At 52.2% G+C, this 26,095-nt stretch overlaps 2 protein-coding genes across 2 annotated transcripts in view; both read left to right on the top strand.

The window, feature by feature from the left end:
- The window catches only part of LOC135227233 (metalloprotease TIKI2-like), a 28,836-nt gene extending 20,835 nt beyond the window's left edge, over positions 1-8,001 (top strand). The window contains exons 3-6 of the mRNA XM_064279946.1: positions 5,873-5,963; positions 6,041-6,089; positions 7,575-7,631; positions 7,831-8,001. Of these exons, the coding sequence (XP_064136016.1) occupies positions 5,873-5,963; positions 6,041-6,089; positions 7,575-7,631; positions 7,831-8,001 (368 nt within the window). The remainder of the gene's footprint in view (positions 1-5,872; positions 5,964-6,040; positions 6,090-7,574; positions 7,632-7,830) is intronic.
- LOC100659141 (metalloprotease TIKI2) lies at positions 7,162-23,163 on the top strand. Its single transcript, XM_003411094.3, has 2 exons — positions 7,162-9,433; positions 18,390-23,163. The coding sequence occupies exons 1-2, from the start codon at positions 9,144-9,146 to the stop codon at positions 18,607-18,609; spliced, it is 510 nt and encodes a 169-aa protein (XP_003411142.2). The 5' UTR covers positions 7,162-9,143; the 3' UTR covers positions 18,610-23,163.
- Positions 23,164-26,095: the final 2,932 nt, after the last annotated feature.

The following is a 26,095-nucleotide window of genomic DNA, read 5'->3' as shown; positions in this document are numbered from 1 at the left end:
GTCCCCCCATCACCGCGCAGCTCATGCTGTCCTGTTAATATTTGCATGCCCGACTCCCCCACACGTTGCAATGTCCTCAGGGGTGGGGACCGTGTGTCTCAGCTTCTGGCACAAGGCTGGGTACAGAGGAGGCGTCATCTCACTGCTGCCTGGGTGGAAAAGGCCCCAGCCCTACTCTGGGCTGGCCCGCAAGGCAGGAGACAGGAAACCCCACTCTGCCAGTCTCCCTCCCAGACACGTCTTTGGAGATGAGAAGCCCTGGGGTTCCACCCAATGGTCCATCCATCCATGGGTCCATTCGTGCAACACTCTCCTCACACTTCCTAGGAAAACAAACACGACTGTATCTTGATATCCGGCCTGCTGATCCTGGCAGTGAGATTAGCATTTGAAAGTTTCCCTTGCATTAATTTCAGACGGAACATAAATATGGGCCTGGGATCCCTCTTCCAGCAGGAGAAAACTGGAAACCCGGCATACTCACTGGAGAGAAAATATGTGTGCAGGCCGAGCGGAGCCGGTGCTACTTTGGAGCCTTTGTGGGAACATCTGGTTCTCCCTGCCTCCCTCTGTCCAGCCCCCCAACACTGTCTTGAAATTACACTGTTAATTGGTGCATTGTTCTTGCTGAACACTCACACAATTTTGTCTCCAATCTGGTGAACCTTGGAAGGTACACATGTTCCTGACAATTTCCTGCCCCAAAATGTGAACTCAGGATCCCTTGCCGCCAGAAATCCTTCAAAGTGAATGTATTGGAATGCAGTGAACTAGGACAACTCTGGATGAAAGTCCAAGCTTTGTCTTTTACCAGCTGCGTGACCTTGGGCAAGTCCCAGCTCCTCATTGAGCCTCAGTTTCCTCATCTGTAAACTGGGGATACCTCGAAAAGAATATGAAACGAAATCATGTTTGAAAAGCATCATGCACTCAGGATACTCACTAAGTATGAGTTTGTGAACACCATCATCCTCAAATGATGGACTCCTAGAGCTGGGAGGGCCCATGAGACCGTCTGGTCCAACCCCCTGTAGGGAAACTGAAGCACAGAGAGGGGAAGGTCCCACAGCCAGTTGGTTGCTGAGCCAGGTCTGAACCCCAAGTTTTCTGTCTTGACCCCAGGGCAGGATTCTTTGTTCTATCCTACCTTGTCTTCTGGTGTCTGAGAGTAAATTGGGGCTATCGTCTGTGCCCAGGAGATGGGGAACAGCTAGATCCAGTCTGTGCTCTGCTCACCCAGCCTTGTGCCCTGGCACAGGGCTGCTTGCCACCAGAAGAAGGGGAGCTTTTTCTTCTGCATTAAAATGTCATAGGGACTGTGTCTACGCAGAGCAGTGTGCCTTTTCCTATTTACACATAAGTGTCCTTCAAGCAGGGCCCTGGCTTAGGAGTCTGGGGAGACAGCCACCAAACCAGCCCCACTATTTTTCATACCTGTCATCCCTCCTTTAGACCTTGCTAGCACAGTTTCCCTTCCACGACTGCCCTCCCCTACATCTCCATCTGAATCCCACCCATCCTGGGTCCCCTCCTCCAGGAAGCCGCCTAAGATACCCCCGGTGGAATTACCCTCCACTCCACCATCCTCTTGTGTTCATTTCTGGATTCTCTTGCTCATCTCTCCTCTTTCTCCTTTTCCCTCTTTTCCTCTCTATCTCTTGTCTCTTCACATCTTTTTCTCCTATTTTTTTCTCTTTCTGCCTCTGCCTGTCCTTTTCTCTTTTTTTCAATTGCCTCTGTCTCTGGGTCCCTCTCTCCTCCTCGCTGTCTTTCTCCTCTCTGTTTTTCTGTGTCCTGGAGCTCCTTTCCTCTTTCTTGTCTCTCTCTCTGTGAGTGTCTCTGCATGTCTCTCTGCCTCTCTGGGTGTCTCCTCTCTTCCTTCTTTGTCTCTCCAGTTCTGTGTGCCCCCACCCCCCACCGTTCTCCCTCTCTCTCCCCGTCTCCGCGTCCACACAGCCTCCGCAGATGAAATGGAACGTGCCTTCCTGCGGAGAGCTGGCCAGAGAACAGCTGTCAGTGCTGGAAGGAACTGCTGAGCAGTAGCCAGGAGACCCGGGGAGCCTGGGCAAGCCATGCAGGCTAAGCCCAGACACCGTGGGGCCCCTCTGGAAACTTTCCACAACCTTCCCTAAAGATTCCAGGATGGGCGTGGAGCCTTTTTCAGGATTTCTGACCTTGGCGGCCAGCCTAAGCCCTGTCTGCCAGCCCCTGGGGACAGCATGAGCTAGGCCCTGACTCAGGGCTGGTCCAATGGCTAAGCTCCTGGGATTGGTGGAATCTGGAGGACCATCACCAAGGGGCAGGGCTGGGACAGCAAGAAGAGGGGATCCATGAGCTCAGGTCTCCTGGGGATAGGATGAGATCATAGAAAGGATATGGACTTACAGGTTTTGTCACTCATTCATTCAACAAACGTTCACTAAGCCACCACCATGTGCCAGACTCACATGCTCTCCCTGAGGTGAGTTGTTGGAAACATTCCTGACAGTGTGGGAAGATCATTCTAGCTGCAGCATGGAGAGCGAGCTAAAGAGAAGGAGGAAGACAATTTCTGCAGTGATGATGACGGTGGGTGTGGCTGAGATGAGTACCACCCATTGCCGTAGACTCCGACTCATGGCCCCCTGTATGTGTCAGAGTAGAGCTGTGCTCCGTGGGGTTTTCAATGACTGAGTTTTCAGAAGTAGATCTCCAGGCTTTTCTTCTGTGGTACCTCTGGGTGGACCTGAACCTCCAACCTTCTGGTTAGCAGTGAGTGTGTTAACTATTTGCACTACCCAGGGACTCCTCTTTGATAAGAATTTGAGAATTTGATGAGAATTTGAAAAGGTCACTATTGATTGCTTCCATTTTCTCAAAATAGATAGTCTTCTATTGAGGGTCTTAAGAAGAGCAATAAAGGTCTGGAACCATTGAGGGGATGGGTGGGAGCACAAATCAAACAGGTGTTTGGTCAGTTACTGCTCAGGACCCAGTGGGCATGCCTTAAAGCCGGGGACCGGGGCCCCCTGGATGTTTCCTTCTCTGTCTGTAGACATGCTCCTTTTGGAGGGCCATGCAGCGCTCAGTAAATATTTGCTGCTGCTGCTCCTGTACAGCCTGAGGCCAGTCAGTTTCCCCTGGCTGCTCTTGAAATCCATTAGGCTGATGCAGGGACCACTGTTGGAGTGGGTAGGAGGCCTTCATCTTTAAACAGGTCTCCATGGAGGCACAGAAAGAATTGCCATCATCGCCAGCAGTGGATTCCAAGAGCTGTTGGCAGGGAATTCCTGCAGCCTGGGGACCGGAGGCTGTCACTTGGGTCTCCCTTTCAGCTCCCCTGACCACGTTCTGGGAGCAAGCAAGAGTGAGATGCTTCGGCGGCCCTGGTCCCACTGTAGGGAGACTGTCTGCAGCCCGTTTTTCAGGACTTCACTGTGGGTTTTGCAAAGGACGTTCACTTCTGCTGCCTCCTTAGGGCTTTACAACTGCCCCCAAATGTCACTCAAAGGGAAAACTGAGACCGGGGGCAGGAAAGCCACTTGCCCAGGATCACACACGGAGTGGGAAACTTGGCCTTGGCAGGACCCTGGGTCTTCTGTCCTCAGAAGCACTGGGGTAGGGCCAGAGCTCTGGGAGGGCCTGTTTATGCCTGAACTGTCTGCATCTCTTCTGCAGTCAGCTTCCCAAACATGCCTTGCTGTCGCTGACCTCGAAGCCTTTGCACATGCTGTTCCCTTTCCCTGAAACACTCTCCCTTGGGTGCCATCCCACTCCCATCCTCACCTAGTGGACTCTTACCCCATCCTTCAGCTAGCAATGCTTCCTCCACAAAGTCTGCCTTGAGCCCAGGTTGGACTAGATGCTCCCCATGTGCCCCTCAACCTCCTGGGCTTCCGTCTGCATAGTACTTAGAACCTGGGCTGAAATAAAATGATTCTCTAAACTGTGAGTGCCTGGAACAGGATCCTACCTATTCACCACTGTCCAGCACAAGATAGGCACTCAGTCAGTGCTTGTTAAATGAATGAAGGGGTTGGAGGGAGGGATGGAGACAGGGAAGAATTGGTGCAGGTGGAGGGGGGAGGAAAAGCAAATTTCCATAAGGGCCGCTGGAGTCAAACAAAAGCCTTCCACATAGAATGGAGAGCTGGAGGAGCCCATAGATATTATATAGTCCAGTTCCTCTATTTTACATAAAGAGAAGCTGAGGGCTTTAGAGCGGAAGGCTCTGCCCAAGATCTCAGAGTGAGTGGGTTGGATCCTGGACTAGAACCCAAGTGTCACATTCCCAGTCCAGTGGTCTTTGGCAGTGGCCCCAAGGTGGAATCCCAGGACCGTGCAGAGCAGTTAGAGAGAACTCGTTGTTCTGGAAGACCTGGGCAGTGGCAGAGCTAGCCTCGAGGTGTGGGAGGCCAGTGATGCCAGAGAGCTGGAGGTCCACCCCTCTGCCCAACCACAGGGCATTCCCAGCCTTGTCTCCTCTTTGTGGAGCCTCTCCATTCCCATCAGCTTGTCCACTTTCTGTTCTCCTCAGACCTCCCTGGGGCTGTCAACATGCTGACCTTCCAGCTTGCCACCTGTCACCACCGTCACAGGCAATTAGAGTCAGAGTGCAGGCCCCCCACCCCGGGATGAATAGTGAGCAGGAGGGGAGAGTCCTGCCCGCGAGTGGGGCTGCAGGGCAGACTGATGGGCTGGGAGGGCCCAGCAGGCTGACAGCAATCATCCAGCTACCCCAACTCTGCCCCAGATTGAACAGGAGGAAGACTGAGGCCCAAAGAGGGAGAGGGCTTGCCAGTGTGCTGACCCCCACCAGCTACTGTGTCCACAGTCGATTGGCTCCCCAGGATGCTTCCAAACCCAGGCCTGGGAGAGCTTCCGCCTGTGCTCCCAGACCTCAAACCTGCCTCTGATGAAGGAGGGGATTCCCACTCTCACTTGGGGCTTTGCACTAACAGTTCACGTCTATACTCTCAGTGCCAGTGCAGGGTGGCCACAGAGCAAGTGTGTCATAAATGTTTGTCATGGATGAATAGTGGGTAAGGGACCGAGGTGGAGACCACCTCCTCTTCCTCCACACAGCTGGGCCGCCTCTGGAGAGTTCAGTTCTGTGTTTGTATCTCTTTTATGCCCCGTCACCGTCTCCCTCCCACAACCAGTGGGATTCGTTGGTCTCCCTGCTGGGATTTTACACCTCAGCGAGTCCCCAGTGGCCGTTCCAGAACCTGAATGCCCTAAGTGGTCGGTTGGTGAACAGACAACTCAATGAATGCTCGGACCCAGCCAGCATGTACTGAGCATGTGCAGGGCACTGGGGCCATGGTCCCTGCCCCTTGGGATCTGGCAAGGAGATAGATACTCTCATGTTAAGGGAGCGATACAGGAGTTGCGGTTAGAGTTTAGAAGGATGAGCCATAGGACTGCTGGGGGCTCAAGGGAAGCTCCTCAGGGGTTTTCTCAGAGCTGGGCCTTGCGTGACTGCAGGAATCTGTCCCAGCCTGGACAGTCTATGTCTGGGGTCAGCTTAACGATATGAGGCTCAATGATATAGAAGGTAACACTTATAAGCCCTTAGTACATGTTAGTTACTGCTCACTGATATCCTCACAGTAACCCTGGAGGTTGCTCCTACCATTATTCCCACTTAACAGATGGGGAAAGTGAGGCACAGGGAGGTTCAGCTGGTGAGCAGCAGAACCAGGACTTGGGCCTAGGCAGTATGGCACCTGGACCACTTCCTGCCCACTATGCCACACCATGCTGCCTCTGAAGAGCCTGAGCTTTGGTGTAGGTCACTAGCTCAGGCACAAACCCAGGGATGACCCAAGGCCATCCCCGGTTGCTGGTGGCCTGGTTTGTGGCTGAGCCTACGTTATCTCTTGTGTTCTAGGTCACTTTCTGGGGAACAACACTGTCATCGACGTGCTGCGGCAGGCAGGGCTGGAGGTGGAGCACACGCCAGCGGGGCAGGCCATCCACAGGTCAGTAGCTGGGCATCTGGGGTGTCTTTGGACTGCCTGGCCTGCTGCTGCCAGCACACGACCATGCCTGGCCCCAGGGTGCATCGTCAGCTCAGATGTATGGGGAGAGTTGTGAAGAAGCCTCTGGTGAGATGGGGCCTTGCAAGGACTTGGAAAGCCCTCTGTTATCCGAACCCACAGTGGAGGGGGCTGGGCTGTAGTAAGACTGGGAAGGAGGCTGTCATGCAATCTTGGCAGGAAGTAATGGAGGCTGGGCCAGGGCAGTGGCAGTGGGCATGAGAGGGGCATTAGGATTTTCGAGATAGTTGGGATTTAGAGACTGGTGGTTGGGTGGGGGTGGAATGACTCTATAGGACTTTATAGGACTTATGGGTGCCCAGGCTGGGAATGGAGATGATGCCATGGGAGAAGGGGCAAGTGGTCTGGGCTCTTTCCTGTGTCCCAGCCCACTTCCATGACAGCCCTGCCCCACTCATACCTAGGTCCTCACCTTGCTCTGACTATACTTTCTACATTGCTGGCTCTTGATCATGCCCCCACCCATTACTATCTTGCCAGACACAGCATTCCCCTCAAATAGCCACGGAGTGGCCACCCTCTCTTCCTGTGGGAGTTTCCTATCTCCTCCACCAGACTGGGAGCTTCCCCAGGCAGGAGCCAGCTTTGGTCAATCTGTGGCGCCACAGTGCCAGCACTGGCCTGACCTGGTGGAGGTCCTGAACAGCCACGGAGGTCAGTGTGGCTCATACTCCAGCCTTTATGCAGGGACACTCCTACTGCCCAGAAGGGCTGCCACAATGTGATTTTAGCCCCTACCCCTGATGTTACAAGACCCAGAGTCCAAAAGAATCTTGAATAATCACAGCCAGTATTTATTGACTGCTCACTCTGTACTGGGCTCTAAACATATTTAACTCATTTAGTCCTCACAACCACCCTGTGGGTAGAAACTATGATTATCCCCAACTTATCACTGAGGAACCTGAGGCCCAGGGAGGTGAAGTAACTTACAGAAGAACACATAGCACATGTAGATAAGGGAACCAGGCTTCAAACCCAGGCAGTCTGGTTCTAGGGCCTCCATAAACACTTCCTGTACCCCTTCTGGGGCAGGCACTCAGAAATGACTGAGGCCTTGCTTGTCACACTGCAGAGGGGAGGCCTGAGCCCAGAGAAGGGTCATGCAGAACAGCCAGCTGCTAGTCTCTAGCTCCAAGCCCGTGCCCTCTCCACACTCTGTGACACTTTAGGAGGAACTTGGACACTCCCTTGCCTGGGGACTCCTTCCCAGCCTTTCCCCTTTTCTCATCTTCCCTGAGTCAACCTGGCAAGACCGCTCTTCTTGCCTGAACCATTTGAGCCCAGCACATACCAGTCTGTACCGGGCCAGGTGGAGGATCCAAGGTGGCCTTGGTGACAAGACATTCCTCAAATCTTCCCCCTCCTCTCCCCTCGCTCCTGGAAGCCCTAAGGACCTTCACCTTGAAGCTCATTGTGTCTGTCCAGGGTAAGGAGGCCAGCTGACCAGCCTTGTTGGCTCAGCTCCTATTCATCTGGGAGCCTGGGCATTAGGGGATGGGTCCCCCTTCTCCTCACCATGATCCTGCTCAGAAGGCTCTCAGCCTGAGTCTCCGAGTGCATGCTGAGATCCTGCCCATAAGCCGGCGGGTGAGGAGGCTAAGGAGGCTCCAACAATAAAAGCCATCATCGGCCACAGGTGCTTCCTGGATATATCTTTTTGTCTGACTGTTTTGAATTATCTCCCCAGCAGCTGCGGCATCTACCGGCAGCCTGGACCCTGGGAATCAGGGTTGCTGTGGGGGCTGGGAGGAGCATGGGCTGTGCTGATGGCCTTCTTTCCTTCAAGGAAAGAGAAGCCCCTCACCCCTGGCTCAGCATGGGTGTGCAGTGGAAGGACCAGCTACATGCTGTCTTGGGTGCCAACCTTACCTTGCAAGCCACCTGCTCAGACACAATTTCTGAAACCATTTCCAACCTCATCCCAGTGCCAGATGTCTACAAAAGGAAGTCCGACTGAGCCATGGAGAGAAAAGAGGAAAAGGGAGAAGAGCAGAGGGTGTCCAGGAAGCTGAGGCGCCCCTGTATGCAGTGTTATTTCCACAAACACTCACATAGTCAACACTTAAGTGCCTTACCCAGGACCACTGGATTGTCAGCCAACGATCATGCAAGGGTGCCAGACACCTTAAGATTTCATTTCATTTCATTCATTCATTCTCCTGACAACCCTATGAAGTGGGGACTAGTATTACTCCTGTTATACAGTGAACTGCTGCCTGAGGTGATAAAGTAACTTGCCCATAGTCACACAGCTTGTAGGTTGCAGAGCTGGGATACAAACCCACATTTGCCTAATAGTTCCAGCTCTACCTACAGCTTGGGCTCTAATTTGCTTAACACTGCCTACCTCCACTGAAAAAGTGCTAGTAAATATGTGTTGAATGCATGAACGGGTAGTTGGGCGAATACCGCAAGCAACAACCAACATTAATAGTCATCATTACAAAAAATGTTTCAGCTGCCAACTATTTGCCAGGCGTGTTCTAAGTACTTTGCGTGTGTTAACCTCACAACCACCCTGTGAGGTAGATGCCGTAATATCCCCATTTGACAGAGCAGAAGACTGAGGCACAAAGAAGTTCGGTAATTTGCCTAGAGTCCCTCAACCAGAGTGTATAGAATGAATGAGCCTCTGACCAAGATCACATCTGCCTCTGGGACTTACCCATGGCTCATGCCTCAACTCGTACTAGTCTTTCACCTGCTGGTGAGGCCTTCCCTGACCAGCACCCTGAACCCCCGACTCTCGTCTGTTGTTATCACCATCGAACATTCTACGTGTTTGCGTCTCTGTCTCCCACATTGGAATTAAGCTCTGAGGGGGCATAGGCTTTGTTTTGGTCACTGCTGATTCCTAGAAAAGTGTCTGGTGCAGCATAGATGCTCAATAAATATTAATTGATCAATCGACTGATTGGTTGATGAAATAAATGAAAGAATGAGCCAAAGCCCTACCTCTCGATACAGAAAGTGGTTTTCCCATGTTACTGCTGCTGGGCCCAGTGGGCACCCTGGCATGTCTCCCTGCCAGGACAACCTTCCTGCTGCATTGCATTCCCCACTGCATGTGAATGACACGCTCCAACCCATGTGCCTCGCATGCTGTTGCCCCTTTCCAGCCCTGCTGCGCGGAGCCCAGCACCCCCTCCTGAGGGGACCTCGGAGAGCCCGGCCCCAACGACCCCAGCTGCTGCCATCCCCGTGGCGCCCTCAGCGACCCCCACTGCGCCGCCCGAGGAGGAGGACCCAGCCCTGTCCCCGCACCTCCTGCTCCCTGACAGCCTCAGCCAGCTGGAGGAATTTGGGCGGCAGAAGAAGTGGCACAAGAGGCAGAACAAACAGCAGCGGCCACGGCAGTTCAATGACCTCTGGGTTCGCATCGAGGACAGGTGAGCTGGGAGAGGCAGGTGTGCCCAGTTCCTGCCCAGAGAGCTGGGCCCCTAAACCCAGGTCAGCCTACCCCAGGCCAGCCCGTGGCAGCGCACTCACTTACCAGGCAAGCCCTGCCCTGAGGAAGTGCTCTAAGTCTGGTGGGTATTTGAGCCGGCATCTCAGGGCTGGTTTTTTCCCATTCACAAAGGACCACCAGATTCACCCTTTGGGGTTTGTAGGGTACAATCCCATCTAACTTTTCCACTTTATTCTCAAACAAGAGCAAGCACTGTTTTCTCCATTTTAAAGGTGAGGCTGTAGAGGCCTGTTCAGGTGTGGTGGGCAAAATCTGCTTTGCATTTAACTTTTCTAGGATGCACAAGGAGTGCAAAATGAAGGTCCATTTGCCCCATGGACCAGAAGGCGAAACCAGTAGAAAGTGGAGCAGGCAGCTAGATCAAAATGCCATGAGATCCCTGTGCCTGGAAGGTCCGGGCAGCAGACCCCCTGGCAGGGAGGCTGCAGAGGGGATGCTGCCTTGGAGCGAGGTAGGACAGATGATGGTTGACACCAGCCATGGGCACTGTCTCTGGAGTGGATGAGGATTTCTGATAAGCCTTATTAGAAATGAGCAGACGCAAGACCAATACCTCTCTGTCTTCATATATGCTCTTGCTGCTACCTTGCACCACCACCCCTCGGCCTGTCTTCACCAAAGCTCGGGCCTTAACCATGAGGCGGTCTTCTAACCTCAGCCTGTAGTCTCAGTACCAGGCAGTCTCCCTAGATTTCACTTCCCAGCAGGAATCTCCATATGTGGTGTATAATATTTCCAAAGCTCCTGGAATGTCCCAGGGAGGGGACCGTCAGTAAAGGGGAGGGGAGCCCTATCCCCTGCAGCAGCTCAGCCAGGACATCGTGCTCCCATAGGGTCCCTGGGAGTCCCAGAGTATTCCATCTGGGTCTTAAAGATCATCTCCCAGGATTTCCTCATCACCCCTAAAAAGAATCACCTTGGGTACTTGTTCAGTAAACAAATTCCCAGGCCTCATCTCAGACCTCGGGAATCAGAAGCTATAGAGGAGGGGACCGGAAAGCCGAATGTTGAATGGTCTCCCGGTGATTCTTACTGAGGATGTTTGGGAAACATTGACCCAACTCTGCATTTATAGATGGTGAACCAAGGCACCGAGGGGCAGAGGGGCTTGTCCAGAGTCACACAGGCAACCAGTGGCTGCCTCCTGCTCTTTCCACTGTGTGATTCTCCCTCAGCCAGGTCTCTGAGCCTTCAAGCGAAGGCTGAATTGGGTCCAGTCCTGTATCTTAAACTGGGGGAGGGTGTAAACCATCTTAAAGATTTCCAGCAAATACCTTTGGGCGTTTGTTTCAAAGTGCCTGGCTTAGGTTATTGGGAAACACACTTCTGCAGAACACTTGCTCGCTGGCCCGGCCTGCCTAAGGCAGAGGCACAGCTGCAGCTAGATTGGCTGCGACACATCTGGCTCCCACACCCAGCATGGGCCCCCCCACCCTTCAAACCGGGAGCAAGGGCATAGAGTTACAGAGGACTTGCAGGCTGCCAGGGAGACTCGGGCAAAGGAAGGTACTGGCAGCCCGTAAAGAGCTCTAATTAGGCCGGTCACTCGGGGCCCTGATCAACCCGCCAAGGTGACCAGGAAGCTGGCCAGTGGTAGGTCCAGCCCATGGGGTGACAGGAGACTGGGCTGTCAGGTCCAGCCACAGACCCCCCAGCCCTAACCATGTCTGAAAGGTAAATTTCGGCAAATGACTCCAAACGGTTTCCTTTTCACAACATGCAACTCTGAGGCACAGAGCCTGGTTTCAAAAGAAGAAAACTGCTTTTCTTTGGCAAGTGGGAGCCCCTTCTTAGTCCCAACAGGTAAACTGTGGTTGGATCATTTTCTTCCATCTGGTTGGTTTGGAGAAGGAACCTCACGGGCAGCCTGTTCGTTTAAAGTTTCCTGCTGCTTATTGGGGAGCAGGCCCTGAGCCCCTCCTCTCCGAGGCCCGGAGGCCCAGGTACAGGGCACAGCTTCTCTAGCTCCTGGGGGAGTCCTACCACCACCACCACCACCACCACCCCTCCCCTCCCCCCCACCAAGGCCTCTCCCAAGCACCAAATTCACTGACAGCGAGCATAGGAGAGCTCTCTGGTGGGAGCTGGAGGCCCAGTTGTGGCCCTTCTAACAAAATCATCTTCCCTGGAGCTTTCGTTCCATTCAGAGCTTTCCCGTTTTCACCCCCACCCCCACCCCCGAGTCCTGTCGCCTAAATCCCACTGGAGCATCCTCTCCTCTGTAGCACCTCTAACCCCCTCACCTTCCACCTGTGATCCTATAGGCCTCTGCTCTTGTTCTCGAACACTGCACCTCCTCAGCTTGAGACCCCGCAGGGCTCCCCTACCGCCAGTCGAAAGTCAGCGCCCTCCCAGCCTCCTTGCCCAGCCAGAGGCTGCTTCCTTGGCAGGCCATGCCCTCCAGCCCCTGCACCTTTGGACATACTGCTGTTTCTGCTGGCAACAGGGTGGGAATGGACATCTCTGCCAGGCACCCTGCCAAGCACTTATATCCATTGTGCCCCCCATCCTGCCGAGAATGCTGGGCTTTAGGCCTCTTTTACCAATGGGGAAACTAAGGCTCAGTGAAGTTAGATAACTTGTCTAAGACCACACAGTGAGTCAGGTACGGAGGCAGAACCCAAACCCAGTTCTAATGCCAAAGATCACATTCATCCACCACCACGGGAACACCCTTCTGTCCTCACCTGGCAGGCATCTTCACTGGCATACCTATTGAGGTCTCCCTTCCTCCAAACAGTGTTCCCTGCTGCTCTGCTCTACCAGTCCTCTCCCTAAGGCTGTAAGCTCTCCTCCCCTGCAGAGCCACAGTCCCCGTGGGTGCCCCCATCCTGGCACAGTCACCCAGATTGTAATTCCTCGTTGATGTTCCTAGGTTGGGAGCCTTGGGGACCCAAGTTGGGTAGAAATTCACTGGGTCACGGAGGCCTGGCTGAGGGTGTGTTGACTGCACGTGTGAGTGCGTGAACAGGGAGGGAACCCAACGGTGAGGGCTGCAAGCCGCCTGGCCAGGACACCACCTGGAGCAGGCTGGCCTCCCCTCACCCCTCATTACCCAAGATGTAAACACACCAGAGGAAGTTTAGAGAAGCAGCAGCCTATGGCAGGATGATTTATGGGGACCCGAGAAGAGGGCTGAGCAGTGGCCGCAGATGGCTGCACAACAGTGTGGCAAAGCACTCCCAGAGAGCCCCCACATCTGAGAGCCAAAAAAGTGGCAGCAGGGTAGGGCATGACTGAGGTCATCCCTACGCCTGCTGTGTGTGGGCACCACATGATGCCATGTGTGACCTGTGATAATCCTGCAGTCTTTCTGTGTGTGCAGTTAGGGGCTTGAATGGACCCTGAAGGTCCTGCCAGCTCTGTTCTCAGCTTCCACAACTGGTAGGGCGTGGGAGGCATGGATAAAAACGGAGCAGAGTGGCTAGGCAATCAGGATGGGAATGACAGCAAGATGGGGCAGGTATAGGGAAGAGAGTACCTTCCAAATATGGCACAGCCTCAAGCCAGGCGCAGGTGTGAGCATCACACACCTGTGATAAATACAGAGCCTTGGTGGTGCCACCACCCAGGGGCAGGAGCAGGGGTACAGGACCCCTGTGCTAGAGGGTGTATGGCAGCTCTGGGGGTTGTTGCCCTTCTGAGCCTCTGCTTCCCCTGCCCCACAGTGGGTACTGTGGAGGCTGCCCAGCCATGCTCTCCAGCTCTGGCCTCCTATGCAGCAACTAGAAGACACCATCAGACCATCTGCTCTGTGCCTACAGAGGAATGCGGTCAGTGCAGGCTGGAAGGTCAGGGGTCTGAAATCATCCAGCAAGGCAGAGGGGAGGGGGAGCACTCCTAGCAGAGAAGACTGTGTTGGCAAATTGTGGGCCCCAGAACTGGGGAGTCGAGGTGCAGGCAAACCAGTCACCTAGATCTCTGCCTAGGCGAGGTTGAGGCTCAGAGAGGTTGAGGCTCAGACCAGAACTATAGTGGGGTTTCCAGTCCCCTGACCCCCTCCATCCCGATCATGTTGAGGGTTCCACCCTGGGCAGAGGGCCACCTTTAACCCAGGCACCAAACCTTGTCTCCTCTATGTCTCCTTGAGCCCTCTAAGGAGGTCTCCCGGGGCACAGCCTACCAGCCCCTTGTATTGTCAAGAAGCCCAAGAACCCAAGACTCCCAGAGCCTAGCCCTAGATAGCTCTGGAAGACCCTCTAGTGCGGAGGTTCACCCCTGTTCCTGGGAGACCTCCGGAGAGGCTTAGGGGGCTGAAACTGCCAAGGTCTCAGCCTCCAGCCCTGCTTTTCTCTGCCTCCTATATTGGGCTTCTGCCTACAACCTCACTGCAGGCTTCTGCTGCTGGGAAACGTTTTAAAGTCTGTGGGCCTGTTTCTGCTCCTTCACCGTGCATGTGGGGAAACTGAGGCCTGGAGGATAGGACCAAGCCAAAGTCACCCAGCAAACCAGGAGCATAGTGCAGGCTAAACCTGGGGCTTCTGCCTTCCACCAGGGCCCTTCCCCACTCGAGGGGCCCTGGTGGCTCAGAGCTGACTTAGCCTTTGGTGCCAGCCATCCGTGGAGCCTGGGAATGCTCAGAGTGTTTCGTTTGGCTTCAAGGCCACTTTGCCATGAGGGTTTTCCCCAGCATGAGCCTGGAAGGAGGTGGGGATCAGGACTGGGGGCCGGAGCTTTGTGAGGCAAGTGGGCCAGGGAGGCGGCTGAGGGGCATGTGGAGGGGCTTTTCCTCTTGCCCTGCCTCCCGCATTTCCCTGGGACTCCTTCCAAGCTCAGGCTGCAAGGGGTAGTTTTCATCTTTGGTTTTCAAAGTATGAAAGAAAATGCCTTTGGGCGCGTTGTAGTTTTCATAACTCTTAGCTGGGTCTTTCCTTCAGAGGGCGGGCACTGGCTGTGGCAGGCCTGGAGCCAAGCTCCGGGCACCTCAAGTGGCGCACAACCTCCTCTCCTCAACCAGTTCTGCCAACCTCCTGGCCCCGCAGGCTGAGAGGATGGGGCGGGGGCTTGGAAGGAATTTTTATGGCCTTTTTGTGTTATATGTGGGTTTTTTTTTTTTTTTTTAACTTCATTAGAAAAGAATGGGGGGAAGAAGCTGAAGTGAAGACCCCTGCTGGGCACAGGCCCTGATCCCCTGCAGGGGCTGAGGCTAGAGGAGGCCTCAGTCTCAGACCTTGGCAAGCCTCCACCCACGCATTTGCTCAGTCTCAGCAAGAAGCACCAGCTTCCCCCTGAGCTCTCCATCAACTGAGTGCTCATCACTCAGTTAGGGAGAGCAGCTCCATTCACTCATGACAGGAACCAGCCTGCTGGAGTGCCAGTCCTGGCTCTTGATGCGGTTTGGTGCAAGAAACTTAATCTTCTTTAAACTTGGGTTCCTCATCTTGGAAATGGGAATAATAATGGCATCTACATTCTAGGGCTGTTAGAATGGATAAATGAGGTGATGTGTGTATAGCCCAGTGTCTGCTTCTCTCCTGGCCCATCAGTGGAAGATATATATTATTGGGATGTTCCTGGGTTTCTGGGGTCCAAGTATTCCTGGATGGACCAAGGAGCTGAGTCTACTCTGAGCCAACAGGGCCCCTCGAGAGGGGAAGGACCCAGGGTGGGAAGCAGAAGCCCCGGGTCTAGCTGCCTTATATTCCTTAATAAAACCCACCAAAACCAAACCCACTGCCGTCGAGTCAATTCCAACTCATAGTGACCCTGGTGCTCCATAAATGGAGAATGTTATTATATTAATTGTATTAGATTAGTCATTATTAAAGACAGATGCAACAGTATCAATCATGGCAATAAAAATAGCCAACACCATGTAGTACTTCTTGTGTGCCAGGCACTGTTCTAAGCACATTATGTATAGAAACTCGTTAAAACTTCAGCATCTATAGCACATATAACTGTGATACAATGTGATTGATGAGAACTGTACGAGGTTTTGTGGAGCCTTAACTCTCCCCAGTGGCACTGGGTGGATAGAGGACAGATCATCCAGCCCTCCAGGGGCAGGCACATTGAGTCAGATCTTCAAAGGTGTGTAGGAAAATGGCAGCAAGACATGAGGTGTGGCTGGAGAGGGTGGTGTGTGCTGAGGAGAGCTGTGAAAGGCGAGGTCAGCTGGCGCCAGACTAGGGCAGGTCTCAGGTAGTCTGAAGGTGTCACAGAGTGACAGGCATAACATGCCAGATTTTGTGAGTTAAAAGGGGCATTCAAAGCCACCTGGTCCACCCCTCCCCTTCTGTTCCACAGGCACATGTCATCTATGCAGGAAAACACTCCTCATGTCCTCTTTGTGTCTTCTCCTAGTGGCTCCTCTGGAACCTTCTAGAACCAAGGATCACGATACATCACAGCTGTGGTCTCCAAGTTAGAAAGGACCCCCATGCAGGGACACGGCATGTTCCCATGGTCAGCGCATTTTGGAGTGCAGTAGAGTGGGGGGCACAGAGGAGAGAGTGAGGGCCCTTCCTATTCTCAGATACATCCGGCCTGGAACAGGGCACCCAGAGGGCATTTGGAATGCTCACTCCCAGAGCACAGGTCCCTGCTGAGCCCATGTAGAGGCAGGGGTGGGCTTGGTGACCCTGGACTCCCCTCCCCACCTGCCCAGGATCCAGCTGTGTGAGAGGTACCAGATGGAGCGGGGCTGCGTAAGACGAACCGACAGTGGTGGTGGGCTGGCATGTGGCCATGTGGGCTGGGCTGTGGTGGTCAGTAATTACAGGGGCTCACCGCAGTGATTATGGTCAGTCTTTAGGACCTCATGGCTCAGCAGCAGGAAACACGGGCCCAGGGTGGAGGTGGGAGGGGGACTCCCAGGTGAACCCAGGGATTGGGCAGCCTGTGCAGGGAGGGAGGGCAGTTTCCCACATGGAGGAAGCTGCCACACTGCAGACACCCACAAAGACGGCCCTGCCCCACTTCTATGGCCTGTGCCTTAGGCTGATCAGAGAGGGGCCAGCTGCTAAGCAGGAGGGGGATCTTACCACTAGCCCAGCTGTCAGGGCTTACATCGTCCCCCAGCCTAGCCTCCTGCCCATTTACCAACAGCTGGAAACACCTACTGTGTGGCGGGCTCAGATCCTTCCCCTTGGCACCGGCTCAGGTCCTGGCCCTGTTCTGGGTGTGGGAGCAAGTTACTTACCCTCTTTGTGTCTTGGTTTTCCATAAGTAGAATGGGAACACCTGCCGCATCGTAGTGTTGTGACAAGGATTAATGGATAAGTGCTTAGCAAGGAGCCCTGGTGGCGCAGTGGTTAAGAGCTCTGCCACTAATCCAAGGATCAGCAGTTCAAACCTACCAACTGCTCCATAGGAGGAAGATGTGGCAGTCTGCTTACATAAAGATTACAGCCTTGGAAACCCTATGAGGCAGTTCTACTCTGTCCTATAGGGTCATTATAGGCCGCTGTGAGTCGGAATGGACTCGACAGCAATTGGTTTGGCTTTTTGTTTTTGTTTTTGCTGTTGTTTTGTTTTGCTTTGGTTTGTTTTGAAGTGCTTAGCACAGAACCTGGCACTGAGTTTCTCAGCTGCACTAGGAAGGCTCTCACCCTTGTGCAAACAAGACATGCTGTGCCTTCAGGGTCTGACTGCAGTGTTACCTCTTCCAGGTGGCCTTTCTGGTCCCTGCACTGGATGGGGGCCCCTTTGGGCACCTACTGCCCCTGCTTCTCCTCACATACTATCTCTTTGGTGTGCTGGGGCTGGTGTGTCCTGTGTCTACATCTCCACCTGCCTGCCCACCTGACTGGGGGCTCCCCAGCCCTGGCCCAGCTCCATTCTCTATCGGTTCCTCATAACCAAAGCCTTTTCCTCTTGCCCATAGGTCTCCTGTCCAACTTCTCCCCTTGTGGCCTCTCTTTGTTATTCCTCTGTCTTGGCCTCCTCCCCCTCAGTCCCTGTCTTGCCCTGTTTCTCTCTTTATTCGTCCATTTCCTATCTGTCTCTTTCCTGGACCCAAGCAAGTAGCCTGGTCCTGAGCTCTGCCTGGTCCCTACTCCCCCTGTCCAACTTTCCAACCTCACCAAGCACGGGCTTAGTCTGCCAATTTGTTCCTGATGTTAATCTCTTTTAATTTCTCTGTCTCTCTCATGTGCGCCCTCCCTCCCTCTTTTTCACATAGGCTTTCTTGAGCCAAGAATCTCACCTGTTAGCCCCAAACCCCAATGCCCTTTTTATAAGTTCACGAGAACTGTGCCTTTCGCTAAACACTCCCTGTAGTTATGCAAAGTGAGGCAGACCCTAGAGCACCTGCCCACCTTCCTATGACCTGGCCACCAGGTAGCCTCTCTAAGGCCTCAGTTTTCTCATCCGTTGAAAGGGGTAATAAGACCCACTTTGAAGATTTGTTGTGAGGACCAGAGATACTGTTCCTAAAGTGTTGGACTCATAGTGGATGTTCAGTAAATGGTAGTTATAATAATATGGGCAATGACGATGCTGGGTTTTTGTTGGTTCTTGTTTGTTTTGTTTTCTGGCTGTTTCATACTGGAGAGGGGAGAGCAGCAGGGGGTCTGGGGGTACCTCTGTACAAAGGCATGGAGACTGGATTGCTCCCATGTGACCCCAGCCCACCTCCATGGAACACTTTTATTCTTCTGCCTGGGACCCACTTCTCTAGAGTGGTCACACTTGAGGCCTGTAGCCCAAACAGCTGGCCTGACCCCTGAAGTCATGTAATACAGCCTGGCACAGAAGGGTGAGGGAGGCCTCAGGATCTCAGCTGGGCTGGCTTTGTGGCTCTGGGATGCTCATTCTCCCTGTTCAACCCCCTTGTTTCTTTCTCTGTTCTATGAGATAAAAGAGATCCACTGCCTCTTGCCCAAGACAAGGCTACTGACCGGTCACTGCACCATGTGTTTCCTCCCTTCCAGCACCACCGCCTCGCCACCCCCGCTGCCCCTCCAGCCCACGCACAGCTCCAGGACTGCCAAGCCCCCCCTCCAGCTCTCCGACCAGCTCCAGCCCCAGGACCAGCCAGGTCTTGCCAGCAGTGCAGCACCCAGCCACCCACAACTCGCCGTGGGCCTCCTCACTGCCATCACTACCACCATCGTCGCCACCTTCCTGCTGCACACACTCGGGCCCTCCTGACCTCGGCTCTCCATGCAGAGAAGCCAGAGAGCGATATAGGGTCTGCAGACACCCCCACCACCCCTGCCATCACCTCCAGGGGTGCCTGATCCTCACGGGCAACCCAGGCAGGACTGGTTAGAACACTAGCGCTTCGTTGTACCCGAATTACATCTTCTTTTTTGTAGAAGGATCTTAATTTCCCATAGTGCTATGGGGCTCTTTTGTAAAATATGTGTCCATATTAAAAAAGAAAAATGTATTTATTCTACCATAAAACTATTTTTATGTGGCCTATGTTAATAACCCTTTAATTAGCCGCAACACCAACCCGGGAGGTGAGCTAGGTTGCCAGGATATCTGCGACCTCATGCAGACCGTGGCTTTGAACTAGCTTGTCCCTGGATCAGTGGAAGCCTCCCATCTCTGGGTTTGGTTTTTCCCACTCCTGGGACCTCAGAGGGAGGGGAAGGCAGACAGGCTAAGGTTTTGTGAAGCTGGATTTGGAAGCCAGAGGTGTGAACCCTGACCATCCTCCCCTCTCCCAGCACCTGGGAAGATACTTAGGAAAGAGATTGCTGCTAATTTTGAAAACCCCAAATGTCTGTGAACTGCCCTCCAGAGCTCTTGATAAGTGTTTTGACCAAAGCACTAGGGTGGACAAGTGGGGAGGGGATGTTGGTGCTGAGGAAGGTGATCCCCCAGCCCTCTTTGACCGATGGTTACAATGAGGTCCAAAGAGAGGAAGGAGGTCACCCAAGGTCATGCAGCAGGTGACGAGAGAAGGGACTTGAATCTAGACCTCTCAGCTTGGGTTAGAGGAGAGGCTGTTAAAGTCGCAGCCAAGTAGGGTAAGCTGGGCCAGACAACAGAAAGACACTTTTAGGGAGTCACATGGCGATCATCGTAATGAGAGCTGCCATCTGTCCAAAGCCTGTGGTGTGGTAGGCACTTTGTACACTTTACTGCTGATCCTCAGCACAGCTCTGTGAGATGTGATTACCCCCATTTTGCAGATGAGGGAACTGAGCCCCCTAAAGAAGTATAGAGACTTGCTCAATGTCACCCAGCTAATAAGGAGCCAGGCTCTGACCCAGATCAGTATGATTCAAAAGCAGTGCTTGTCTCCTGGACCATGTTCTGCCTGTTTTCTCTGCACAGGGCAGCTCCAAGGGGGCAGACCTCATCTTAACTCGGGCTAGCGCAGCTTTTCTCTCCAGCTAAGGAAACTGACCACAGTTACTCGTGCTGGTCCCTTTGGCCAAGGGTCTCTGGCATCAACAGGTGCTCCGTGTCCCATGCCCCAGCTTGCCATATCTTGGAGCCAATGAGAGGTTTTTCTGCCACATCTGAGGCTGGGGGTGGGGGACAGCTATGGAGAGCCTGGAAAGGCAGACAGCCGAGACTGAGAGAGGCTTATGCAGCTCCTCTGCCCCCCATGGTGGTGGCTGAGAATGGAGACCCAGTTCTCAGCCCTGAACCCTGAACTGGGCTAATGCCTCCTTACTTAGAGTCCCTGAATCTGAGAGCAGAAAGAACCCCTTCTTTGACAAACAAGGATACCAATGAGAGTAATTATAAGGCCCAGAGAGGGCAGACACTTAGCCCAAGGCTGCACAGCTGGTCAGGTCTGCTGACTCCCAGCCCAGTGCTTCCCAGCCTCACTGTACTGTGTTTCCTTGGCAGGCTTCATAATGACTAATTGGCCTCAGTACCATCATGCCCAGCTTGACAGCTGTCTCCACTCTGAGACAGTGGAATCTTGGGCAGCTCATCGGATGTTCAGAGGTCTCATGGGCCTCTTGGCGAGCAGCTGAATTCTTTTCAGCTTGGTCCTGGGTAAACGTGTTTGACCTTGAGACATGGCAGGAGCCCTGAGCTCTGCTTCTGAGGGTCCAGAGAGCCTTATGAGTACCACACTCTAAACTGAACTTGAACCCAGTCAGGGCTGAAGTCCGTTTATCCTTGGCAAAAACGTGACTTCCTATTTCTGAGTGGGAAGGGGCTTAGCTGACTTATAAAGCAGGCTCAGAAAGGCTGTTGAACATCAAACAGATCGAGCAGAGCAATATTTGGATGAGATAAGTGTAAAGGAATTAGAAACACACAGGCCAGATCCCCCTCTGTTTGGGGCAGAGTGTGCAGTGCGATGTGGTGAGATGGAGCTGAAGTTAATTAAAGATGAAGCATCTAAGTAAACAGTCCCGGCACCTTCCAGTGTGCCCAAATCTGTGCGAGGCATGGGACCAAAGATGTAAATTAATGCAGCAGGTAATTATCAAGGGCATATAAGTGCCAGGCTCTGTGTTGGGGCCGAATTTAACCACCTTTCCTGGTTTAGAGGAACTCAGTATCAAGTTGTGACAAGCAGCCCAGTCTTAGATGGCTTTGTTAGAAGGAACTTTAGAGGTTACCCTGTCCAGGTCCCTGACTTCAGGCAGATTCAGCCCCAAGGCTTTCTGGATTTCTCCTCTGGGCAGCTTGGGGATTCTAAACCCTCCCTCAGCCAACCATTCAAGTATTGAAAGAAAGATGGATGGGCAGCCAGATGCATGGGCCAACTGATAGGAAGACGTGATGACAGGAGGGCCAGAGCCAAGGTGGGTCAGACATCTGCAGGCAAAGTTTGCTAATCCCCCAGGACTGTCTGCTGGCGAGGGTTTGGAACTGAGCTGAACTTTCTGACTCCCATCCTATAGGTCTGAGGCACAGACACAGGAATCTGCGTAGCTGGGGCACTTAAGTTCTCTCATCCTGGGCCAGGGAACCACCATTCCATCATCCACTCATGTACCTACCTGCTACTGACATTTTTTCCAACATGTTCTATGTGCCTTGTTGTTCTTAGGTGCCATCGAGTCAGCTCTGACTCATAGCTACCCTGTGTACAACAGTACAAAACACTGTCCAGTCCTTTGAGGAGGCACCTCTTCCCCAGTGGTATTTTGAGTGCCTTCCAATCTGGGGGGCTCATCTTCTGGCACTATATCAGACAATGTTCCCCTGCTATTCATGAGGTTTTCACTGGACAATTTTTTCAGAAGTCGACCGCCAAGACCTCCTTCCTATGCGCCTAGCCTTCTTAAAAAGCCTCCTTTTGTTCTTAGGGCACTGTGTACATTTCTTAGGGCTTTCACATTTGACCTGAGGCAAGCAGAAAAGACAGAAGGACTGTGACCCAGCAAGTTAAGTGACTGCCTGAGGTTAGCTAGCATGTGAACGATGGCCTTAGGTCCCCTTTCTCTCAGGAAAGCTGACCACATGAGCACAGGCTCTCTGGGGCAGGTCAGAGTGGCCATGTGTTCTGGTCTTCCTTCAGAGGCTAGCCTGTCACACCAGGGAGCAGGTGAAGGCAGAGAGACCTCGTCATTACAGTGGAAGTGTGTGAGTCAGCCTGTTAGCAAGGCAGCCCAAGGACCCCTCCAACCCTAGAGTCAAGGATCCAAAGTCTCTGAATCACAGAAACTTGTGCTGACTACAAGTGAATTTGCCCTTGCCCGAAGAGACTGAGAGTGGATTTTCCTCACACAGAATGCTTGGTCTTCTAGGACATTCTGGCCTTAGCTAGACTTAGGCAAGCCTAGGAACTCAGACCCCTTTTCTCACCTGCCCAATCTCCAGCCTGGCACCACTGTCACAGCAGATCCCAAAGAGCAGGGAGAGGTCATTCTATCAAAAGGAAGATTCATGAAGGACAAGGGAATTTCTACCTCGGAATGGAGCCTTGGACATATCCTGTGTGTCAGAGAACAGAATTGGGGCTGGTGATAGTTCTTCTAAGACAGTCAGCTAAGAACCAAACTTTCTAGCCATGATCCAGCCCTGCTAACCATGCCAGTCTGTGCCTGGCCAGACTGAATCATATTTGTCCTTTCTAAAATAGACAGGATGTCTCACCTACACCCCTCCCTAGGCCTATAAAATTGGCTCTTCTCCTCCCTTCTAATTACTTATCCTTCAAGGATCAGCTCAGGTATTTCCTCCTCCAGGAAGCCCTCTTTGACTCCTTTGGGATTTCTTAGCAACTCTCACAACACCCACCGCTTAGGGTTGTGTTGTGACTGTTTCTCTGCCCCTATCAGACTTTGAGCTCCTCAATGGCAGGGGTCATGTGAATGTGTCTTTGTATCCTCACCTAACCCAAAGGTGGTGCTCAGTAGATGTGGAGGCAGGGAGAGAAGGAAGGCTAGAGAGAAGGAGGAGTAAGAAAGCAGTAAAGGAAGGGAGGGAAAAAAGAGAGGAAGTAAACGTTAGCTCTGATAGTGGAACACTTTCCACAAAGTCAGAGATGACCAAAGATGGATTGGGTTGTCCTTGAAGGTAGTGAGTTTCTTATCATAGAGGTATGTGAACAGGGGCAGTAGGCTTATTGACTGGAGATGTAATAGAATTGAAATCTTGGCAAGGGATTGGTGTAGATGACCTTGAGAGCCCTTCCTGGCTTTGTGATGCTCAGGTTCTTTGAACATTGCTATTTATTCAAAAATTCATTTAAGCAGCCAAAGAAATCACCCCAGCTGTCTGTCTAAACCAGTGAAGGTTAAGGAATCAGTCCAGCCTTACAGCCCCTGTTCAACAACCAGGCTGGGTCTGACGGGAATTGGCAGGTTTGCCTGCTGCCCTCAGGCAGAGGGTCCCCTGTGAAGTAGAGGTGTGGGGCGGGGCGGTGGGGGGTGAACTGGAGCCCGGGCCCCTGACCCAGCCCAGAGCTTCTTCCCTCTTTGCCCCACTGACCCCAGTAGAAGGAAAATGGCTCCAGAGAGCTGAACGTGGGCTCTTCCTTCCGGAGACAACCTGGATACCCCTTTGCTGGATGACCACGGGCAAGTCTCGTCCACTCTGAGCCTCCATTTCCTTATCTGTCAAATGGAGATCTTGTTTCTGCCAGAGCTGTTCTGATGGGGGATGTGGAATGCCATGTGCGAACTCTGGGCTCCGTGACAGTGAGGGGCGACCCCTTCCTGGGCTCAGCGTTTGGCTTTGTTCCCAGAACCACGGGCTGGCATGGGACTGGGACCATGTGGCAGGCAGGAAAGGAGGCAAACTAGCACTCCTTGAAGGTCCCATTCCATCCCAAGTCCTTTCTTCTAGGCTTGCTGCTGGGAACATGGGCCTTAAACAGGACCCAAGTCTAGACGTTTCCAATGAGCTTCCAGGGACAAACAGCTCACAGACATCTCAGGCCCTGGCCGCTGGCACAGGCAGAGGCTGACTCTTGGCCAAGAAAGGTTCTAATCCAGAGGAGGGGAAACCAGAGCCCCCTCCTCAATTCCTCAAAGAGGTGTTCCCCCGCTGTCTCTCACTTTGCAACACAAGCTTCAGATCTTACTGTATTTGCAAGGTATCCATAATGTTGTTCTTTTAACCACATCTTCCCCTCACCTCTGTGAATTATCGTGAAAAAATCTTTAAGAGTCTAACAGAAGAAAAAGAAAGATGCTATTAATATTATTTTGCCAAAAATATTTTTGTAGCATAATATATTAATAAAAGACATTATGAATCCAATGGGTTGGTGACTCTGTGTGCTGAAGGTTCCTTTCCTCCTGCCAGGAGGTGTTTGGAGAAAATCTCATCTGCTGGGAGGGCCATGGCTTAAGGCAGCAGAACCCAGGAACTGCAGCCCACTCATTTGCCTTGCAAAGAACAGGGCAGGAACTGGGAGGGCAGAAGGGGGGCGGGGTTGGCAGTTTTAGGCAGGATCCAGTGGCTTGAGAGGCCCCATGCTAACTGTGGTCCAGATACACCTCCCCAGCCAGAATAAGCTGCTGGTAGAGAAGGAGTTATTCCAGTGCTTAAACAAAGCAAAATCTGGGATTCACCCTTACAACCTCCTTTTCAGACACTCACCAAGACCTCGTCAATTCTGCCCACCTCTCTCCATCTCTATTGCTCCACCCTACTCCAGGCCATCCTCCCCTTCATGGGAACCACTGCCACCTACAGCTGTGTTCGTTCTGGTCCATTCTCCCCACTGTACCCAGAGTGAGCTCCATAAACCACAAAAATGACCAGATCTTTCCCTGCTTTTAACACTCTCTGATTGCTCCCCATTTTCCCCAGGAAAAAGACCAAGGCCACACAAGGCACTTCAAAATCTTGCCCCGGCCCATGTCTCCATCACAGAATGTGTTTTTGTTCTTAGATCCTGTTGAGTCAGTTCCGACTCATAGCAACTCTATATACAATAGAACTAAACACTGCCTGGTCCTGCACCATCCTCACATTTCTTGTTCCACTTGAGTCCATTGTTGCAACCATTACTGTCAGTCCTTCTCATTGAGGGTCTTCCTCTTTTCTGCTGACCCTCACTTTGCCAAGCATGATGTCCTTCTCCAGGGACTAGTCCCTCCTGATAACATGTCCAAAGTATGTGAGATGAATTCTTGCCATTCTTGCTTCTAAGGAGCATTCTGGCTGCACTTCTTCCAAGACAGACTTGTTCGTTCTCCTGGCAACCCAAGGCATATTCAATATTCTTCGCCAACACTGTAATTTGAAGGCATCAATTATTCTTCCGTCTTCCTTATTCATTGTCTAGCTTTTGCATGCATACGAGGTGATGGAAAACACCATGGTTTGGGTCAAGTGCACCTTGGTCCTTAACATGAAGTCTTTGGTTTTTTTAATACTTTAAAGAGCTCTTTTGCAGCAGATTTGCCAAGTAAAATGTGTTGTTTGATTTCTTGACTGCTGCTTCCATGGCTATTCATTGTGGATCCAAGTAAAATGAAATCCTTGATAACTTCAATCTTTTCTCCATTTATCATGAGGTAGCTTATTGGTCCAGTCGTGAGGATTTTTGTTTTCTTTATGTTGAGGTATAATCCATACTGAAGGCTGTAGTCTTTGATCTTCATCAATAAGTGCTTCAAGTCCTCTTCACTTTCAGCAAGCAAGTTTGTGTCATCTGCATATCACCGGTTCTTAATGAGTGATGCCCTGTTCTTCTTCACATGGTCCGGCTTCTTGGATTATTTGTTCAGCATACAGATTGAATAAGTATGGTGAAAGGATACAACCATGTCCCACAACTTTCCTGATTTTAAACCACACATTATTCTCTTATTCTGTTCAAATGACTGCCTCTTGGTCTATGTACAGGTCCCTCATGAGCACAATTAAGTGTTCTGGAAGTCCCATTCTTTGTAATGTTATCCATAATTTGTTATGATCCACACTGTCTAATGCCTTTGCATAGTCAATGAAACACAAGTAAACATCTTTCTGGTATTCTCTGCTTTCAGCCAATATCCATCTGACATCAGCAATGATACCCCTTATTCCACATCCTTTTCTGAATCTGGCTTGAATTTCTGGCATTTCTTTGTCGATGTATTGTTGCAGCCACTTACGAATGATCTTCAGCAAAATTTTATTTGTGTGTGATATTAATGATATTGTTAGCTAATTTCTGTATTCTGTTGGATCACCTTTCTTTGAAATGAGCACAAATATGGATCTCTTCCAGTTGGCCAGGTAGCTGTCTTCTAGTTTTCTTGGCTTA

Source organism: Loxodonta africana, chromosome 3 (genome assembly GCF_030014295.1).
Source record: "Loxodonta africana isolate mLoxAfr1 chromosome 3, mLoxAfr1.hap2, whole genome shotgun sequence".
Taxonomy (NCBI): Eukaryota; Metazoa; Chordata; class Mammalia; order Proboscidea; family Elephantidae; genus Loxodonta; species Loxodonta africana.
This window is presented reverse-complemented; position numbering and strand designations above follow the sequence as displayed.